This window comes from Pelodiscus sinensis, chromosome 3 (assembly GCF_052426305.1).
Source record: "Pelodiscus sinensis isolate ZL-2025 chromosome 3, ASM5242630v1, whole genome shotgun sequence".
Classification (NCBI taxonomy): domain Eukaryota; kingdom Metazoa; phylum Chordata; order Testudines; family Trionychidae; genus Pelodiscus; species Pelodiscus sinensis.
This window is the reverse complement of record NC_143054.1, coordinates 126,880,396-126,899,737: the sequence shown is the minus strand read 5'-3', so window position 1 is coordinate 126,899,737 and position 19,342 is coordinate 126,880,396. Positions and strand designations below refer to the sequence as shown.

At 42.5% G+C, this 19,342-nt stretch overlaps 1 protein-coding gene across 9 annotated transcripts in view; it reads left to right on the top strand.

Annotated features, from left to right (window-relative positions):
* SIPA1L2 (signal induced proliferation associated 1 like 2) overlaps positions 1 to 19,342 on the top strand; it is a 252,931-nt gene that overhangs the window by 117,362 nt on the left and 116,227 nt on the right. For 8 of the 9 annotated variants that reach the window (XM_075924747.2, XM_075924753.2, XM_075924745.2 and 5 more), the window contains one exon: positions 1,682 to 3,389. In XM_075924747.2, the coding sequence (XP_075780862.2) occupies positions 1,922 to 3,389 (1,468 nt within the window). In that variant the 5' untranslated portion in view covers positions 1,682 to 1,921. The remainder of the gene's footprint in view (positions 1 to 1,681; positions 3,390 to 19,342) is intronic. The other variant, XM_075924746.2, reaches the window with a different exon arrangement.

The following is a 19,342-nucleotide window of genomic DNA, read 5'->3' as shown; positions in this document are numbered from 1 at the left end:
AATCGTGTCAAACCAATCTGATAGCTTTCTTTGATAGGATAACGAATCTTGTGGATAAGGGAGAAGCGGTGGATGTGGTATACCTAGACGTTAGGAAGGCATTTGATATGGTCTTGCATGATATTCTTATCAATAAACTAGGCAAATACAACTTAGATGGGGCTACTATAAGGTGGGTACATAACTGGCTGGATAACCATACTCAGAGTAGTTATTAATGGTTCACAATCCTTCTGGAAAGGTATAACAAGTGGGGTTGTGCAGGGGTCTGGTTTGGGACCGGCTCTGTTCAATATCTTCATCAACCATTTAGATATTGGCATAGAAAGTACGCTTATTAAGTTTGCAGATGATACCAAGCTGGGAGGGGTTGCGACTGTTCTGGAGGGTAGGGTCATAATTCAAAATGATCTGGACAAATTGGAGAAATGGTCTGAGGTAAACAGGATGAAGTTTAATAAAGACAAGTGCAAAGTGCTCCACTTAGGAAGGAACAATCAGTTTCACACATACAAAATGGGAAGCGACTGTTTAGGAAGGAGTACGGCAGAAAGAGATCTAGGGGTTACAGTGGACCACAAACTGAATGAGTCAGCAGTGTGATGCTGTTGCAAAAAAAGCAAACATGATTCTGGGATGCATTAACATGTATGTTGTGAGCAAGATACGAGAAGTCATTCTTCCGCTCTACTCTGCACTGGTTAGGCCTCAGTTGGAGTATTGTGTCCAGTTCTGGGCACTGCATTTCAGGAAAGATGTGGAGAAATTGGAGAGGGTGCAGAGAAGAGCAACAAGAATGATTAAAGGTCTAGAGAACATGACCTATGAAGGAAGGCTGACAGAATTGGGTTTGTTTAGTTTAGAAAAGACAAGATTGAGGGGGGACATGATAGCAGTTTTCAGGTATCTAAAAGAGTGTCATGAGGAGGAGGGAGAAAACTTGTTCATCTTTGTCTCTGAGGATAGAAGAAGAAGCAGTGGGCTGAAACTGAAGCAAGGGAGGTTTAGGTTGGACTTTAGGAAAAAGTTCCTAACTGTCAGGGTAGTCGAACACTGGAATAAATTGCCCACTGAGGTTGTGGAATCCCCATTTCTGGAGATATTTAAGAGTAGGGTAGATAAATGTCTATCAGAGATGGTCTAGACAGTATTTGGTCCTGCCATGAGGGCAGGGGACTGGACTCGATAACCTCTCGAGGTCCCTTCCAGTCCTAGTATGCTATGATTCTAAGTTGCTACTAAACTACTGAGATGAGAGTAGGAAAAGAAGACAAGTAGAATAGGTATGTAATCTATTCGAAATTTAAATTAATTAGGTGGGAGTGTATTAATCCTGGGTTTAAATTGATTAGCTATAGTAGTTTTTGTTTTTTAGGATAAATTCTTCCAGACATTAAATCAATCCACAGATTGTTAGTACACATTCTCTAACTTTAGCATAATTAAGAATGCTGTTGGGCTAATACATTGGTTGCTGAGAATTGTGAATCAGAACATTTATCTTTATCTGTTTGACTATGTAATAATTTATAATATGCTCAATGTGTGGGTGTCTTGAGTTCTTTTGAGAATGTATATGGTTACTACTGGTGTTTAGGACATTTTATATTTACCAGTAACAGCATAGACTTTTTGTTCTTGAATGTAAATAATTTTAATGCACATTTTTTTTCTTTTTTAGAACAGGTACAAGGAATACACCTGGATTGACATTAAATTGAACACTTCTAAACTAAAGGAAATATTATGAAGACTTGTTTTTCTGATTTTTTGTTACAAATGTGGTACTCTGATACCATTATGCTCTGATGCAGACTCTGGCTGTTTCATTTATTTTGCAATTCTGTATTCCATATACGAAGATAATGTAATAACAACAGTACCAGTCTTGAAATAAGACTAGGTATTTCATTGCCTTTGAATGGACATGAGTGATCAAAGGTCTTCACAAGAAGACAAGCACAAACCTAGCCGAACGTCCTCAAAGTTCAAGGAGTCTTCAAGAAGTATGCAGTCGGATGACTACTTCGCTAGAAAATTTAAAGCTTTGAATGGTAATGTGGGTCCTCCTGCTTCTTTAAACACAGCTAGCAAAAATGAAAGCAATGGTACACCAGCTATGCCTAAAATGGGTGTCCGAGCAAGGGTATCTGAATGGCCTCCTAAAAAAGATTGCTCTAAGGAACTAAGTAAAGCAGTATGGGAAAGTAGACCTCAAACTAGTTATGAGAGTGTTGGATCAGTAATTCCAAATGGACAAAATGACCAAAGTGATGGGCAACAAGAGCAGCAGTTGGATTTGGAATTTGCAGAGACCAAATATACAATAGGAGATCTCTTTGTCCATTCTCCCCAGAGGGGACTTCATCCTATAAGGCAAAGGAGCAACAGCGATGTCACCATTAGTGACATTGATGCTGAAGATGTGCTGGACCAGAATGCTGTTAACCCAAATACGGGAGCAGCTCTTCATAGAGAATATGGAAGTACTTCTTCAATTGACAGGCAAGGTTTGTCTGGTGAGAATATTTTTGCAATGCTCCGAGGATATAGAGTGGAAAATGTTGACCATAAAACTCTTGCTCCATTTGGATTGCCTGAGTTTTTCCGCTGTGATCCTACAATTTCTCCAAGCCTTCATGCTGCCACACAGATTTCCAGAGGAGAATTTGTCAGGATATCTGGATTGGATTATATGGATAGTGCCCTGCTTATTGGTAGAGACAGGGACAAATCTTTTAAATGGAGACTAAAATCAGAAGCAGTAGAGACATCTTTGTTTAGAAAACTGCGCACGGTTAAAAGTGAGCATGAAACTTTCAAATTTTCATCAGAACTGGATGATGGTAGATTTGAGAGAAACATTCGTCCTTGGAACTGTCAAAAATGTTTTGCGCATTATGATGTCCAGAGCATTTTATTTAACATAAATGAAGCAATGGCTACCAGGGTTAATGTGGGGAAAAGAAAAAATATAACCACTGGGGCTTCGGCTGCATCACAAACTCAAATGACCACAGGCCAGACAGGAAACTGTGAATCTCCTTTGGGAAGTAAAGAGGACCTCAACTCAAAAGAAAACCTAGATGCTGATGAGGGTGATGGGAAAAGCAATGACCTAATATTGAGTTGCCCTTACTTTAGGAATGAAACTGGTGGAGAAGGAGATAGGCGGATTGCACTTTCCAGGGCAAACTCTTCATCTTTTGCTTCAGGTGAAAGTTGTTCCTTTGAATCCTCTCTAAGTTCTCATTGCACAAATGCTGGTGTTTCTGTACTGGAGGTGCCAAGAGAGAATCAGTCAATTCATCGGGAGAAAGTTAAGCGTTATATTATAGAACACATTGATCTTGGAGCATATTATTACCGGAAGTTCTTCTATGGAAAAGGTAAGGCTCTCCTTCTTGATATGTATGTATTAGGTTTAATATTTAGCCCTTAAATAAAAGAGCTGTTTTCCTCCATAGATTTTCAAAGTACTTGACAAAAATTAAACCTCTGAATATATCTGACGTTTATCATCCAATGGGTTGAATAAAGTACAGAAATATTGAGACTTGCCCAAGGTCACTGAGTGGTGTGGTGTTTAAAGTGTATTCTAAATTAGCTTCCTTGTACAAGGTTTTAGTTTACCTTGGCTGAGAACAGGGAAAATGTTGCTCGCTGGTCCAACTACTCCTAACAGATGGGGTCCAAAATTTTAGAGATGAGTTTATTTTTTAGGTTTTTTCATTTGAGTTAATTACTAAGTCATTACGTGACATCCATCCACCAAGTTACATAATACATTTAAAAAAACCCATCACCAGGTCTGGGTTTTGTTCTTATATCCCATTGTTTTGCATTTTTGTCAACAATCTTGTTTGTTTTTCCTATTTCTCTCTGTGGTCCGTGTGTGTGTGTGTGTGTTTTCCTTTGCTTTGGAGTGCTATTGGAATCTTCCATATACCCACCCATACATTGCTATTTCTCTCAGCTCCCTCAAAAGTGCTGCATGACACTAGCCAGTCTTCCAGTTACTCAGAGCTCAATGTGCTCCCTTCCATAGTCCTATTCTTTTAGTGTACCTATACTAGAAAACATTAAACTGCTTTCCAGAGTGAAGTGCTAGTGTACACAGTTTTATTCCATTGTAATAAAAATCCCTGTAATTCTCCATAACATAGGTTCTCTGCCTTTGGCTGAGTCTTCCTAATGCCATGCTTGCTGTGCCTTCCTAGCCATATGTGAGCAGCAGAAAGCACCACAGTGATTGACATCTTACTTTCTCTTCTGTCCCTATGCAACGGACTTGATAAATTTGTAATAATTCTTGCCTCCGTCATGCTGCAGCGATCTGAGTAGGCATGTACTATCAGCTCCTTTTTTAGGGATGTGAACGACTAATTGCATCCACTATTTGATTAGCCAGTCATTTGATTTTACATCCCTAAACTGGTTATCTGTTCACATTCCTATCAGAGTGTTGAGAGAATTATGAGAGCTGAGTGACAAGAAAAGGAAAGAAAGCAAGAACCTGAAACTTCATTGTTTGAGGATGGAAAAACTCCCATAGTTGTGCAAAGACAGAAGAGACAGGGGTGTGAAATGGCTCTTGAGCTGTCTGGGAAGTCAAGAATTGGAACTGTTGGCTTTCAAAAGTGGAGAACCGTGAAAACTGGTGACGTAGAGGGTATTTGGCATATGTTTGGAGAGCCTGGGAAAAGAAGGGGACTGGTTTACAGGGGCATATGGAGAAGAGATGGACAACAGAGTTACAAATGAGAGTAAAGAAAAAAGGGAAAAGGAGGACAAACCAAATCAAAGAGAGTATTATTAAATAGGGGTTTTAGAAAGCAAAAATTGTAAATTTTCAAAAAATTGAAAAGCAGTCTGATTGCAGATATGACTGAACAAAATTTGCCTTATTATGGAACATAAAGGTACATAAGAATGGAGGAAATAAAGTGAAAACAATATGGAAAGTCTCTTTTAGGAAGGCAAGCTTCTTAGAACCCCTTAAGGTAATACAGTATGCAAAAACCTTATTGTCATTCTGGCTACATCTACACTGCACAGTTATTTCGGAATAAGCTATTCCGGAATTGTTATTCCGAAATAGCTTATTTCGAAATAGCACATCTACACTCAAAATTAGTCGGAGGCAGGCTTCCCTAATGTAGACATACTATCTCGATTTAGAGCTCCAGAAGGAATAACTTAGAATGGCCCCGGTGAGGGGCTTTTTCGAAATGGCAAAAGTGGAGCGTCTACGCAGCCCCTATTTTGAAATAACTGTATTGAAATAGGTGTTACACTTTGTAGAATGAGGTTTACGGACGTCGGAATTAGCCATCCATTATTTTGAAATTATTTCAAAATAACAGAATTGCTGTGTAAATACTCACATAGTTATTTCGGAATAATAGCCCATTATTCTGAAATAACTGCTGTGTAGACACACCCTCTGAATGGTTAACCCAACATGAGAACGGCCATACTGGGTCAGACCAAATGTCCATCTAACCCAGTATCCTGTATTCCAACAGTGGCCAATGCGAGAGGGAGTGCACAGAACAGGGAATCATCAAATGTTCCCACTCCTGTCATCCATTTCCAACCTCTGACAAACAGAGGCTAGGGACACCATTTCTATCCATCTTGGCTAATAGCCATTGACGAATATAACCTCCAGGAATTCATCCAGTTCTTTTTGAACCCTGTTACAGTCCTGGTCTTCACACCATCCTCTAGTAAGGAGTTCGCAGGTTAACTCTGCACTTCATGAAGAAAAAGTTCCTTTTGTTTGTTTTACACCTGCTACCTATTAATTTCATTTGGTGATCCCTAGTTATTATGTTATGGGAACAAGTAAATAACTTTTCCTTATTCACGTTTTCCACACCAGTCATGATTTTATAGATCTCTATCATATTCCTCTTAGTCTCCTCTTTTCTAAACTAAAAAGTCCCAGTCTTTTTAATCTCTTTCATATGGGACTCGTTGCAAACCCCTAATCGCTTTTGTTGCCCTTTTCAAAGCCTTTTCCACTGCCAATATATTTTTGTTTAGATGAGGCGACCACATCTGTACAGAGTATTCAAGATGTGGACGTACCATAGTTGTATATAGAGGCAATAAGATATTCTCTATCTTATTCTCTATCACTTTTGTAATGATTCCTAACAGTCTGTTTACTTTTTTGACTGCTGCTGCATGCACTTTGAGTGGATGTTTTCAGAGAACTATCTACAATGACTCAAAGATCTTTCTCTTGGGTAGTTGTAGCTAAATTGGTCCCCATCATTTTGTATGTATAGCAAACCCAAAATAATTATTTTTGAGTATTATTTGCTTTGATATGGTTTTGGGTAATATTTGTTTTGATACCAATAGAAATGTGTATTAATAAGATTCCTTTACTAGAAACAGCACACTTGATGAATATATGAATCAAAATATAAAAACTAAGAAATGGAATTGTTACCCTCTGATAACTGTTCTATAGCTTGTGTGAAACAAATTGTTGGTGTCATTCTTGTTCCTGGGGGCAAAGGCTCAGCAACTCACAATGACAGTTGTCACTAATTGGTACCCTGGTTGAAACAGTGGTGGGCCCTCCAGGTCCAGTTTGAGGTATGTTCCTAATTAAGTGTTGAGAAACTTGCATAGCTGCTGGCCATGATGTTAACTGCACTGTGGGTAGAGGACTTCAAGAATCAGCATGCTCATTTGGACACCTTTTATGATCACTGATTCCGTAATGGTATGGAATGTAAAAATGAATGCTGCTTGTTTAGTGGGTTTTTAGGATTCTTCTTCTAATTGTGTCCCTGTTGGTGCTCCACTTCAGGTGCCACCATGACATATGCCTTTGAGAAAATTTTGACCTGTCCAGACCATGCATATGCCCCACACATCCTTGTGCCCTTTGCTGGGGCTGAGGGCTGTGCAGGCAAATCACCCCCAGTTCCTTGTCAGCTGACTTCAGCATGAGACAGAGTCTCCAGATGCCTGTTCTATCAAATATTTCAGTAAATGGCTAGTATGTAGTTAATCACACAGGTGTTTTTAGTTGTTAGAACAGCTCCCTTTGTTTGTTTGTTTTTTAAAAACAATAAAAATTAATTGTATTCCTTTTAGTTTTAGTTAAATAATTATTAAGCACTTCCCCTTCTAAAGGTTATTTTTCATTATTTTACTTGGGAAAGTTGGGCTCTCCATGATTGAAGAGGTGGCTCTCCTGCCCTGATCTTACTTTAGTAAGTGATGGACATTGCTAGTACTTTCTTCAAGGGTAGATCATAGAAAAATATGATAAACTTTAAACTTATAATGATGGAGCAAACTTTACAATCAGTTTTGGCTCCTGCGTGGACGACTGCTGTCTACATACACTTCCCAGTTCTGCTAGTGCCTCATCCACATCAAAATCTCAGTCACTTGGAGACCCTTAGGCAATATTGCAGCATCAAGCGTAAGAACAGTCATACTGGGTCAGACCAAAGGTCCATCTAGCCCAGTATCCTGTTTTCCAGCAGTGGTCAATGCCAGATGCCCCAGAGGGAGTGAACAGAGCAGGGAATCCTCAACCAATCCTTCTCCTGTCACCCATTCCCAGCTTTTGACAGAGGCTGGGGACACCATTCCTACCCATCCTGGCTAATAAATATTGACGGATCTAACCTCCATGAATGTATCCAGTTCTTTCTTGAAAATTGTTAAAGTCCTGGTCTTCACAACCTCCTCTAGCAAGGAGTTCCACAGGCTGTCTGTGCACTGTGTGAAGAAAAATTTCCTTTTCTTTGTTTTAAACCTGCTACCTATTAATTTCATTTAGTGACCCCTAGTTCTTATGTTCTGGGAACAAGTAAATTACTCATCCTTATTCACGTTTTCCACCGCAGTCATGATTACATAGACCTCTATTATATCCCCTCCCCCCCCCGTAGGGTACATCTAGACTGCAAGGCTATTTTGGGATACCGGAGGTCCAAGGATCGCGTTCACTAGTTCGAAATAATTTATGAAATAAGTGGCCAAGGGGATGCGCTATTTTGGTGTCCCTGTAAACCTCATTCCACGAGGAATAAGGGACATCTCGAAATAGTGCTTTATTTTGAAATTTGGCACTGTGTAGATGTGCCAAATTTCAAAATAAGCTATTTCAAAATAAAATTGAAATAAGACGTGCAATTTGCCTAGCGCAAATTGCGTATCTTATTTCGATTTTAGAGTGTAGTCTAGACGTACCCTTAGTCTCCTCTTTTCTAAGCTGAAAAGTCCTGCCCCTCTCCCCTGGCACAAGGGAGACAAGTGGGGGCAGGGTGATGCTTACAAAGTCTGGTGTCATCTAGTGGTAGTTCAGCAGGGGAAGGAGGGAGGCGGCACTTGCCCCTTTGGCCATACACCCCAGCAATCTGGGGCCTGTGTGCCCGTCGCTTGAGTGTGTGCTACGGGGAGCGGCTGGCGCATGCCCTTTCCCCACCCAGCTTCTCCCTCCCCCCCCACTTCATCCACACCCAGGAGGAGAGACACTGAGTGATGGAAGGAGCCAAAGCTCTGGCCGCTCTGAGACCCCCTGCTCTAACCCAATGCCCTTTCCCTTCCCCAGAGCCAGGCACCCCCATTTCCCCCACTCTAACCCAATGCCGCACCCCTCCCTCAGAGCCAGGCACCTCCCCAGCCTCCTTGCCTAGGGCCCAGTTACAGAACAGTTGATGAACCTTATAAAGTCTATTACTAGAAATGCTTTTCCTCTCTTCATTAAAACATGTATGGTATACCATGACACCTCATGCCATTTATCTTTACTAACGGAAGCAATTTTCAAGTATTGAGTCTGTGGGCTAGGAAACTCAAGGATTCCCAAACGAATAACCAAAAGGAAGATATGGACATTGCCTCTCATTACCATCATTTGCTTCATGAGCTCAATGAGCAGAGACAGCATGGCATCCTCTGATGTTTGCATTATAGTGGAGGGGGCGGTTTTTAAGGCTCACAACAGTAAGAGATTGTCTTCGGCTGCCGAGAATCATATGATCTTGCATCTTTGTAGAGTAGCATGACAAATTGTATCTCCAAGGTCTACAAGGATGGTGTTAAATTGTTTGCAAGCTAAGCACAGTGTAGGCAAGTTACTGTCTGTTCCTGTCAGCCGACGGTCAGGGCTCCCTATATCTGTCCCTTAAGACCGGCTGAAGTTCTTTTAAATTGTGCTTGGTTCTATTACAGCAACTGAAGGAGTCAGGTTAAAACTTAAACAGTTACAGGTTTATTGAGGAAGCTTATAAATCATATGGTTACAATGGCTATTGCTCTATTTCTTAACTACTAGCAAAATATAGATCTTAAAAATGGTTACAAAGAAGATAAAGATAGAAAAATAGAAATAATGGTACCAAGTAACAGCTTACTCTTTCTATGTGTACACTTAAGACAGAGGGCCACATGCAGGTACAATTTTTACCCCCTTCTGTGCCTCTCGACTCCAGCATGTCAGGCAGGGCCGGTCCCTCAATTCCTAGGAAAGACGAAAATACGAGGTGGGCGTCCCCATAGAACCTCGGGAGGTCAAACACCTAACCCGACCAGCAGGTAGAGGGTAGAATGACACTCAAAGTGAGTGTGTGCTGGACCTATCTTATATACCCATGGGGTCACGTATTTCTCTTTCTTGTCTGTCATGCCAAATGGGGCTGGTCTGTCTTTTGTGAGACCAGTTCTTACAAGGGAGTTGTGAACTTAATTTACACTTGTAAGAGAGATAACTAAATTGGAATTACTGGGGATTCTTTTCTCAGTCAGAAATTCCTCTCCCAGGGACTGTGTGTGTGTGTTCGAATCAACATAGGTGCCAGCCGGTGGCAGTTCTCGCAGCCTCAAGGCCAGCTTATTGACTTAATCGCTCTCTCTCCACATATCTGTTTTCAGCTCCTCAGGATCAGATGAGCCAGCATAGACTCTGCTGATATTATTGCTCCTTCTCTGTCCTGTATGCTTTAGGATCCTCAGAGAGGCAAATAAGATGGATGTTATGGGGGTTAGTCTGTCTGGCTACAGTTCCCCAATAAGTTCTGCGGCCACTCAGCTGGTGCAAGGACCCAACCAAAACCTATGCAGGTGTTCCATTCTTTCATAATCCCCCTGCTGTAGTGCTTTGCTTTTTAAATTCAGGGGCACATCAGGGATCTCACAAGGTGCAACACAAGTGGACACAAGAGCATCTTCTCCACATGAATATTTCAGAAATTGTGTGATCAAAAATACTTTCTATTTCTGATCAAATGAAAGCCTGTAAAGATAATGGCAGACAATACTGCATGCTTGTATTATCTTAACATCAGGGAGGAGCACATTCCACATCTCCATGCTGAAGGAATACAATTCATCTGAAGAAGTGGGTTGTGCCCACGAAACTCATGACACCCATACATCAGCAGTTCTCAAACTTTTGGGCCTCCGGAGACCTTTACATGCATAAAAATTTATGCGGAACCCCAGTAGTCCACTGATTGTATGTGTTGTACCTATCGATGTTTCCAGTTTGTCAGCCTTGCGGACCCCCTGGACATGAGGGCTCCGCAGAGCACAGTTTGAGAAACAGTGCCATACATGTTTTGTTAGTCTCTAAAATGCTGCAGGACTATTCCTTGTTTTTTAATTTTTTTCAATTCTGGAGTTATTACACAGCAAACCACATAGTCATCACAGCTTCTTCCTAGGAACTTAGAAAACCAGGACAAATTACCTCACAGACATTTCTTTCTAAATTACAAATTGGAACTGAATGGCTGAGTGCTTTAGGTGGCATTCGTTGCTTAGAGATTCCCACAGGTCATTCTGCTTGCTAAAGTATCCAATGCAAAATGCAGCAGGCATTGCTTCAGAGAGGGTCTCAGTCCCCAGGAGATACATTTCTCATTTCATGAACTTCACTACATGTATCCACCAGCCTTGTTGTTGTTAAAGATTCTCAATGAGAAGAAACAGGAGTGGGTTAGAGTCATAGTAATTGCACCAATGTGGCCAAGACAAGTCTGGTGTTCCTATATAATCAGCTTCACCCTTCCCTCCCCCATGTAGGATTCCAGTCAGTCCTCACTAACTCAGGGTGCAGATCAGACACTTTGCCACAATTTATAGATTGTGAGGCCCCCAGGAATAGAGAGATTCAGTTAATTGGAGATACAAACATTATATTAAACAATAGAAAAGGATCTACAAGAAGTATTTACCTCCAAGAAATTGAAACAATATATATGGTGTCAAGTATCAGCCCCAGGCAGTCATAGTGTGGGGCACATGTGTGGGTGCACATGTAGGCTAAATGGGCACCAATACTAAAGCCTTCAATCAAATGTATAGGCCCACTTGAAGTGGAGCACTCACAGCAACATACATCTCAAGGAACTCCAATTACTGCACAAGGTAATTTCTCCTCTTGTTTGCTTGAAATACTTATGGACCTTGAGATGTCATAGCTTAACAGTCTCTCAGGTTTCTATTTGATGATAAATGTCTCATTAAAATTACATATACATCCTGACTTTGCTACTTCTGTAAATACTGTATATGTTTGATAATTTCACATTCATTATATTAAGTTTTCCCTCTCCTTATCCCTAAAAGGCTACCCTAGGCATTCAATTTCCACATTTTCCTGATATATATATAAAATAGTATATGGATATGTACATATGAATTGTGGATACTGAGTCTCACTTCATATTTTTCCAGTGAGCTCCCCAGTTGACATAAACTACTGTACATTGAATTGCAGATTTAATAATAGAGGAGAACTTAACAAGAACGCGTGGAAAGATGAAATAGAAATGTAGCAAACAGCTGCTTGTTTATAAAGAAATGTGTATCCACCTTCCTTTGCTTCTGCCTTTTAGGAGATACCTATATGAAAGAGAAATAGCTTTCTGCCTATCTGGTGTTTTAGTTAACAGTTTTATAATTGTCAACATGCAGCTTTTATTTCTCTTTTAAGACAGTTCAACATATGCTGCATTAACAATTTCTTTTCCTCAAGTAATTATGAATTAGGAATTCAGTTTCTAATTTTTGAAGCAAACTGTAGTTTTAAATTGTGTATAAGATCCATAGCTATTGTGTAAACAAACTCCACATGTGACATGGATATAAAATAAAATATTTTCATATTAATAGTGTAAAGTATTTATCACTCTTGATAAGATTTATAACTAAACTTTTTCCCCCATCTCATAGCTTTGATGTATTGACAGTATCCTTTCATTGATCTCAATTTAGTAGAACCAGAGGGAATGAGTAATTAGAGATAGATGTATGTTAAATTTTTAAAGAGTAATTGAAATAAGCTTTATTTAGTATTGAGTTTGCTCTTCAAAATTTCCTTTTCCATGAAGCAATTGTCTCCATCGTCGGCCGACAGAAACTATCACTATCATGCTTGTGGAATTTTTACAACCACTTCTTAACATGTAATTGCAAACTATTTATGGATAGCAAATAAAATAAATGTCTGAGTCTAAAAAGGACATTTTTAAGGGTATGTTATGGTTGGAAGCCTTATTAGACTTTTAACATCAGCTGCCAATTTTATATTTGGTAGCTTGGAGACATTCTTCACAAATTGAATTTTATTAATAAGATCCACTTAGTATAAATAGGACCTCAGTATTAGAAGGAAAATTGACTTTTGGACATTGCAAAATTAAAATGGGAAGAGCTTTTAGATATTTTGATTGTAGAGCTTTGTAAGAATGTGCTAGTATCTGTGGTGCAACCTGGACCATAGAATTGCTATGCCACTTGTGACCCACCAACCTTGAGGTATCCCCCTCCCATGATGATGCTGTTGCTAAGTCACAAACTTTTAGCAGGTACTACACTTACACCCACATCCACCTACAATAGAGAGGTTCCAGCCAATTCCCCATAGCTCAGTGGTGGCCAACCCGTTACAGACGAAGAGCCAAAATAGTAGTGGATACAGTGCAAAGAGCCAAGGGGAAAAAAGTTGTTGAGAAAACAAAAACAAACAAACAAAAAAAAGCCCCAGCCGCTGCGTTTGGTCAAACAAAAAAAAAAAGACCCAGCCCCCACCTTTTTAAGAGCAGGGCATTGCCCTTTTAAGGTGGCCATTTTGAAGGCGGTCATTTTGAAATCTGCACGGGATGACACAACTACAGCTCCGTCTCTTTCAGACAGAAAACGCTTCCCCTTTTAGAGCTGTGGGTGCAGGAGCTGCAGTTTTTTCTTTGAAGAGCCACATGCGGCTCATGATCCACGGGTTGGCTAACCCTGCCATAGCTCCTCAGCCTGAACTCCATAATTGTACATTCTTGCTCTGGTCAGAAGCCAGACTACTGTAAATTTGTTATCCAGTCTGCCCCTCCCTCAATGTGGGGAGACACATTATACAGTTTGTAAACTGAGCTGAGATTTCTTTAGCACTTCAACTGAAACACTGTTTTAGGCAAAGTATAAAATGATGCATTGAGTACAGAAAGACATATTTTAAATTATTATAAGTTGCAAGTGTACAGATCAAAGTTGGTTATCAAAGAAACAGAAGTGAATTCACAGTCAGTTCAACAAATTAAACAGTTCTACAAATCAACCAGTGGCTCACCCTGACAGATGGTATAGTATTCAATACACAGACTGGGACTCTTTTTTTTTTTTTTTTTTTTTTTTTTTTTTTTTTTAAGTTTAGTTCCGTATACCCCAGTTCAAAGTCTTTATCCTCCAGATGTGTTTCCAGGTGTTGAGTTAGGGAGGAGGGGAAGGGGATGAAGCCAAGCCATGGTTTCACTTCCCCCCCTTAAAGTTTCTTAAAGGTTGGTATTAAGAGTTTTTGCTGTGACACACATCAAGCAGTTTCCACTGTATATGTGCTCTGTGAGAATTCTCCAATGTATACAGTTCCTGGGATAATGGATCTTTCATTGACAGTTGTTAATGAGCCATTAATGCTGCCTTTGGCTACTCCATTGTTATACTTGAAAGGCTGGTTGTGGGTGTTCCCAGTCTTACAATGTATTTCAGTAATACATACAGGGGCTGCAGGACACCAGACACCAGGAATATTCTTGGTTCTACCAAAGTTCCCATAAAGCTAATTTTAACTGTCTCCATGGGCTTGCAACTTTTACACATAGTTGAGTGACTGGGCTTCTCCTTTCTGACAAAATGATAGAAGGCAGCACCAAACCTGATTAAAAATGTTGGCATCTTTTCCTTGCCTTGGAGATGGGAATTCCTCTCTGTAAAATTTCCTTTTTCATTAGATGCACCTCCTACAACTGCTTACCTTAGTTGGTTATAAGGTTTTTCCCCACTCTTTTTTTTTCTGCCCACATTTTCAAAATAGGTTGGCCTAGAAATTCTACATTGGTTGTGTTTGCCAAAAAGGCACAGCAAAGATATTTTTTTTCAAAAGCAGTATCGTAAATTTATCCATAAGTCTATATTTAGGTTTTTAAATAAGTGGACTGATTTTTCAGATGTGCTGAGCACCCAGCTGCGTTAGTAGAAAATCAGTCCACTTATTTAAGGGCCTAAATGTACTTTAGGACTATGGTGACCATGTTTTCTGAACCAAAATTAGGGACATGTTAGCCACGCCCCGACCCCCATTAGCCATGCCTCCTGCATCAAGAAATCCCACCCCTGGAGGTAGTACTCCAGGGGTCAAGATGGACACAATGGCCAGAAGTAAAGGATGTCATGTGACCCCTCTAAGAACTCCTCCCATCGTTCTCTATCAACTAGCCAAAAGCCCGTCATAAAACGGGATTTTCGGGTCTTTTCTCCATATCCGTCTCTCTCCTCCTCCTCTTGCTCTTGCCCTCCCTCCCCCCCAGGTCTCCTCTGCCTCCTGCCTCTCTCTCCGTCTCTCTTTCTCTTCTCCTCCCCCTCCTGCCTCTCACTCAGGGGACCGTAGAGCCCAAACGCAGTGCAAGCAGCTGTTTGGGCTCCCCCATGACGGCTCGGTCAAGCAGCGCAGAACTCAGCTGAGCGCCATGGCGGGAGGGGAAGGGGGGGCGGGGCAGTGATGTACATGGCATGGGGGCAGGGCCTGGCTGTGTACGTCACCGCCCTGCTCCACTTCACCTCTCGCCGTGGCGCTCGGCTGAGTTCTACACCACTTGGCTGGGCCGCCGTGGGAGAGCAAGCAGCTCTTTGGGCTCCCCCGGAGCGGCCCGGCTGAGCGGCGCAGAAGTCAGCCGAGCACCATGTCAGGAGGGGAAGGGGGGGCCAGGCGGTGACGTACATGGCCGGGCCCTACCCCCGGCTGTGTACGTCACCACCCCGCACCCCTTTCCCTCCCGCCGTGGCGCTCGGCTGACTTCTGCGCCGCTCAGCCAGGCCACTGTGGGGGAGCAAGCGGCTGTTTTGGGTCCGTGCTCCCCATGCAGCACTAAGTGCTGCATGGGGAGCACGGACCCCAAACGGCTGCTTGCACTGCTTGCTCCCCCACGGCAGCCCGGCTGAGCGGTGCAGAAATCAGCCGAGCGCCGCGGCGGGAGGCAACAGCGCCCCCCCCCCCAGAGGCAAGATGTAACACTACAGCGTTACAGAGTCACAGACGTTGGGCTACTATATATATATAAGGATGGGTTTGACCCCCACAAGATCCCCCCATGCAACTAGCCTGCAATTGCATTAACCCAACTTGCATTGTATTAACTCCGGGAGAGAGGCGGGGGGCAGTATTCCCTCTAAGACTTTCCGCCCATGGGCAGAGTGAATTTTGACTTGTGCACTAGTATTGAGTTCACTGTGGCACCCAAGTTATTAAATATCTTATAAACCTCTTCCTTTCCCCTCCCTTGCCATGTCTCTCTCACTCCCCTCGTGCTTGCGGTTGCCACTCACCCCTCATCTTCTTCTGCTCTGGCTCTTGCTGTTCTCAGTCCCCTCAGCCCTTTGTGGACCTGCCCCGACCCCATCCTCTTTGACCCCAGCACCAGCACTTCTATTCCCCCTGTGCCTACTCCTCCTCTAACCCCACTCTGATCATCTGTAGCTACCCCTCCCCATCCCCTCTCTTAACACCTCCCTCTACCCACCTGCCCTGCCTCTCTCCTCTGGTGCCCATTCCTCCCCTCCATGTGTCTGCTCTTCTGCTTCATCCCCACAATCCCCTACCACCTGCACCTTCCCTTACTCCTGTACCTTCCTGCTACTTCCCCCTTCCCTCACTGCCCCTGTCCTCCTTCCCCTCTTTCTCCCTGGTGCCCACCCCCTCACCACTCTCTGCCCCAGTTTTCCTCATGCCCCTCTGTGTCCTCACACAACTGCTCCATCCTCTGCCTTCCTCATGCCCATCCCTCTTCTCCCAGCACACATTGCTGCCCTCTCTTCTTCCTCTCTGTCCCCCATTGTCCCTCCCCTCTCTCAACATCACCCTGTCCCCTCCCTTCTCTCACCCCCACTGACACCTACCCTCCCTTTCTCTTCGCCCTTTCCCCTCATTGTCTCCTTGTGACCCCCTGGCATTTGTCTTTCCTCCACCCTGCCCCTTGATGCCTTTCCCTTCTCCTGACCTGGTCTTCTCCTCTCCCCTCAGCACAAGCCCCTTCCTCTATTCACCCTCCTTCCCCTTAGTTCTTCCCCTGCCCCTTCCCTCATCTTCTGCCTTCCACGTGGAAAGCAGTTTGCGGGGCTGGAGCCAGGGCCAGGATGCTATTTTTTTGTACTGCTGTCCCAGCCCCAAAAGCCCTTGCAGCCCCAGCCCCAGCTGCTCCCGGGGTGGGACCACATGCTGAGACTAGAGCAGAGACCACCCATGGCGTGCTAGCTATTTTTATTACTGAAGTTCCAGTCCTCGCAGGTGGCCCGGCTCCAGCTGGAGTCAAGCAGCAGCTGCACGAGACCTGTTTGCGGTGAGGCTCTCCCAGCTAGAACATGTCTTGTGTGACTGCTGCCTGACTCCATCTGTAGCTGGGGCCGCCTACCAGGACCAGGGCGGTGGCACTAAAAATAGCACCATGGGAGGCCCCAGCTCCAGCTGAGTCAAGCGGCAGCCACCCAGTGTGTGCTCTTGGATCCACCTGGTGCCCCCCACAGCAGCCACTGTACAAAGAGCAAGTGACCACCTAGAGATGGAGGAGGAGGCAGCATGGCCAGATTGAGCCACACACCACAGAGGCATCCCACTAGGGGAAGGTGGGGGCCGCTTGGTGGTGGAGCAGGGGCTGGCAGGGGATTGCTGGGTGGCAGCATGCACCGCAACGCAGCTCAGAGAATACTCCGGGCTCTAGCATCTGATCCAACCTGGAAACCACTTGCCATCGGAAGCAGCCCTGGCTGACCACTGGCAAAGCACCCAGAGAGCTACCTATGTGCTAGGGGAGGGGAGTCATTGCTGCTGCACCATGCTAGCATCTGCAAGGCTGTCCCAGTGAGTTAGGGAGATGATGGTGCCATTTCTAGCCGCATCCAGCAGGGCTTTCCAGAACATTTCCGTACTTGATGGGGCACCAGGACAGAGCATTTAAATTCAGGACTGTCCTGGGAAAACTGGGACATATGGTCAGCATATTTAGAACCTAGGGTTAGTCTCTAGTCTTTTGACACATTGGTCTCTGTGGATTTGGTAGTGGGAAATCATGTGTGTTTAAAAGATGTCGGCTAATATTTTAAAAAACAGAATAGAACCCATTTCAATAGCACGTTGCCAAGAAAATCTTTCTGAAATGCTAGTTTCAAGACTCTGGCATGGAGATCAACAGTTTCTCACTTTTGTCTTAGACAGCGAACAAACCATTGTAAACTATCTACTCTTAATTTCTAATTGTCCAAGTGCACGTAGCTGAATAGTATAGATGAAACTTGCTTATGGTTCTGCAAGAGAGGGCAATCCAAATTCTGTGTCCCATCAGAATATTGAAAAATGGAACAGCCCCGTGTGTAACTTAACATTTGTCTGGTAAATACTTTGTCCATGTATTGTCATTTCAACCAGATGGTTTCTGTTTGTTTGAACATTAAAGGGATTAGTAGGTTATGATTACAAGTTTCTTGTCCCATGAATCCTATACCACACTCATCACCATAGTATCCAAGCAACTTCCAGTGGTTCATTAACCAATGTGCACATCAGTCACATGTTGTCGTCCCCCCCCCCCCCATCCTCTCCCAGGGGGAGAAACGTGTGCAGTGGAATGTCATGTTTTTGTAGGTTGTGTTTATCTTTTTAATATAAATAAACTTGTTGCTGTGAGTTTATGTAAGAGAAGGCATGGTCAAAGAAGTGTGCCTTGCATGTGCAGCAGAAAGTGGTGAAGTTTTGTGATGATCCTTAGTTCCTGGAGTTAACCAAGGGTACCCAGTGTAATGTGGTGCATGAGGAGTTGTGGGGGCTTTCTATTGGGAGCTGCAAAGAGACCACCAACATGCATCAAATAAATCCCTGAAATGCCATTGAATGTTAACAATTTTCATTTGCTTTCAATCTGAGCTGTAGTTAAATTGGCAAACTAGTGGTAAAAGGATCTGCATTCCATTACTTGTCCTCTAAGCCTCCACTGTCCCCCTAAAATACACTTTTGCGAACACTTCCTATAATGATCCTTCTACTTACACTTTACTCACAGAACTTTGAAAAAATGTGCCAGAGTGAGCAATAGCCAAAAATAGAAATCTGAAGAAAATTAGAGGAACTAGCTATAGTTCACTGTTCATAAAATTAACAGGTTGCCATAAACTGAAAAGTTGTTAGCTTCAGTTCTGTATGGTATTGTAAATATTCTGTGCATTAACCACATAACTATCTAAATATTTTCTATCTCCACTTTATAAAAACAAAACAGTATTTTAGTTGATTCTGATAAATTACAGTAAGTGAGACTTTTTTCTAATATGTATAAAGCTTGATGTTTGTGCATATTATTCTACACTGTGACCAAGACTAACTTAATACAGAATTTTATTTAAACTAAATAACTGGCTTGCATTGTCATAGTAAAGTATTTAGAAAATGAGTGTTGTTTTTCAATTCCTAGTACAGACTAATTTTGTTTCCACTCACTACTTAATTTCTGACAGTTGTGATGCCCTGTTTGAAGACATGATTTGTCAGTCAATGACGTAGTATGCCATGACTCTTTGTAAGGGTTCGCTATTGAAATATTACTAAAAAAGATATAGTTTTGCGAGAGAGATGTTATTTGTCTAATCATGAGAAATGGAGATGATTTTAGTTGTCTGTAGGGATCTTGTACTACCAGATAATTTTTGATACCTGTGCATCGCTAACCTTAATTTAGAGAATTTAATCTCTTCTATCAAACAAGATTTAGACATGGGAAAGCCATGGTATGGCAGATGATGCAACAGTGGATGCTTAGTTCTTGTAAGA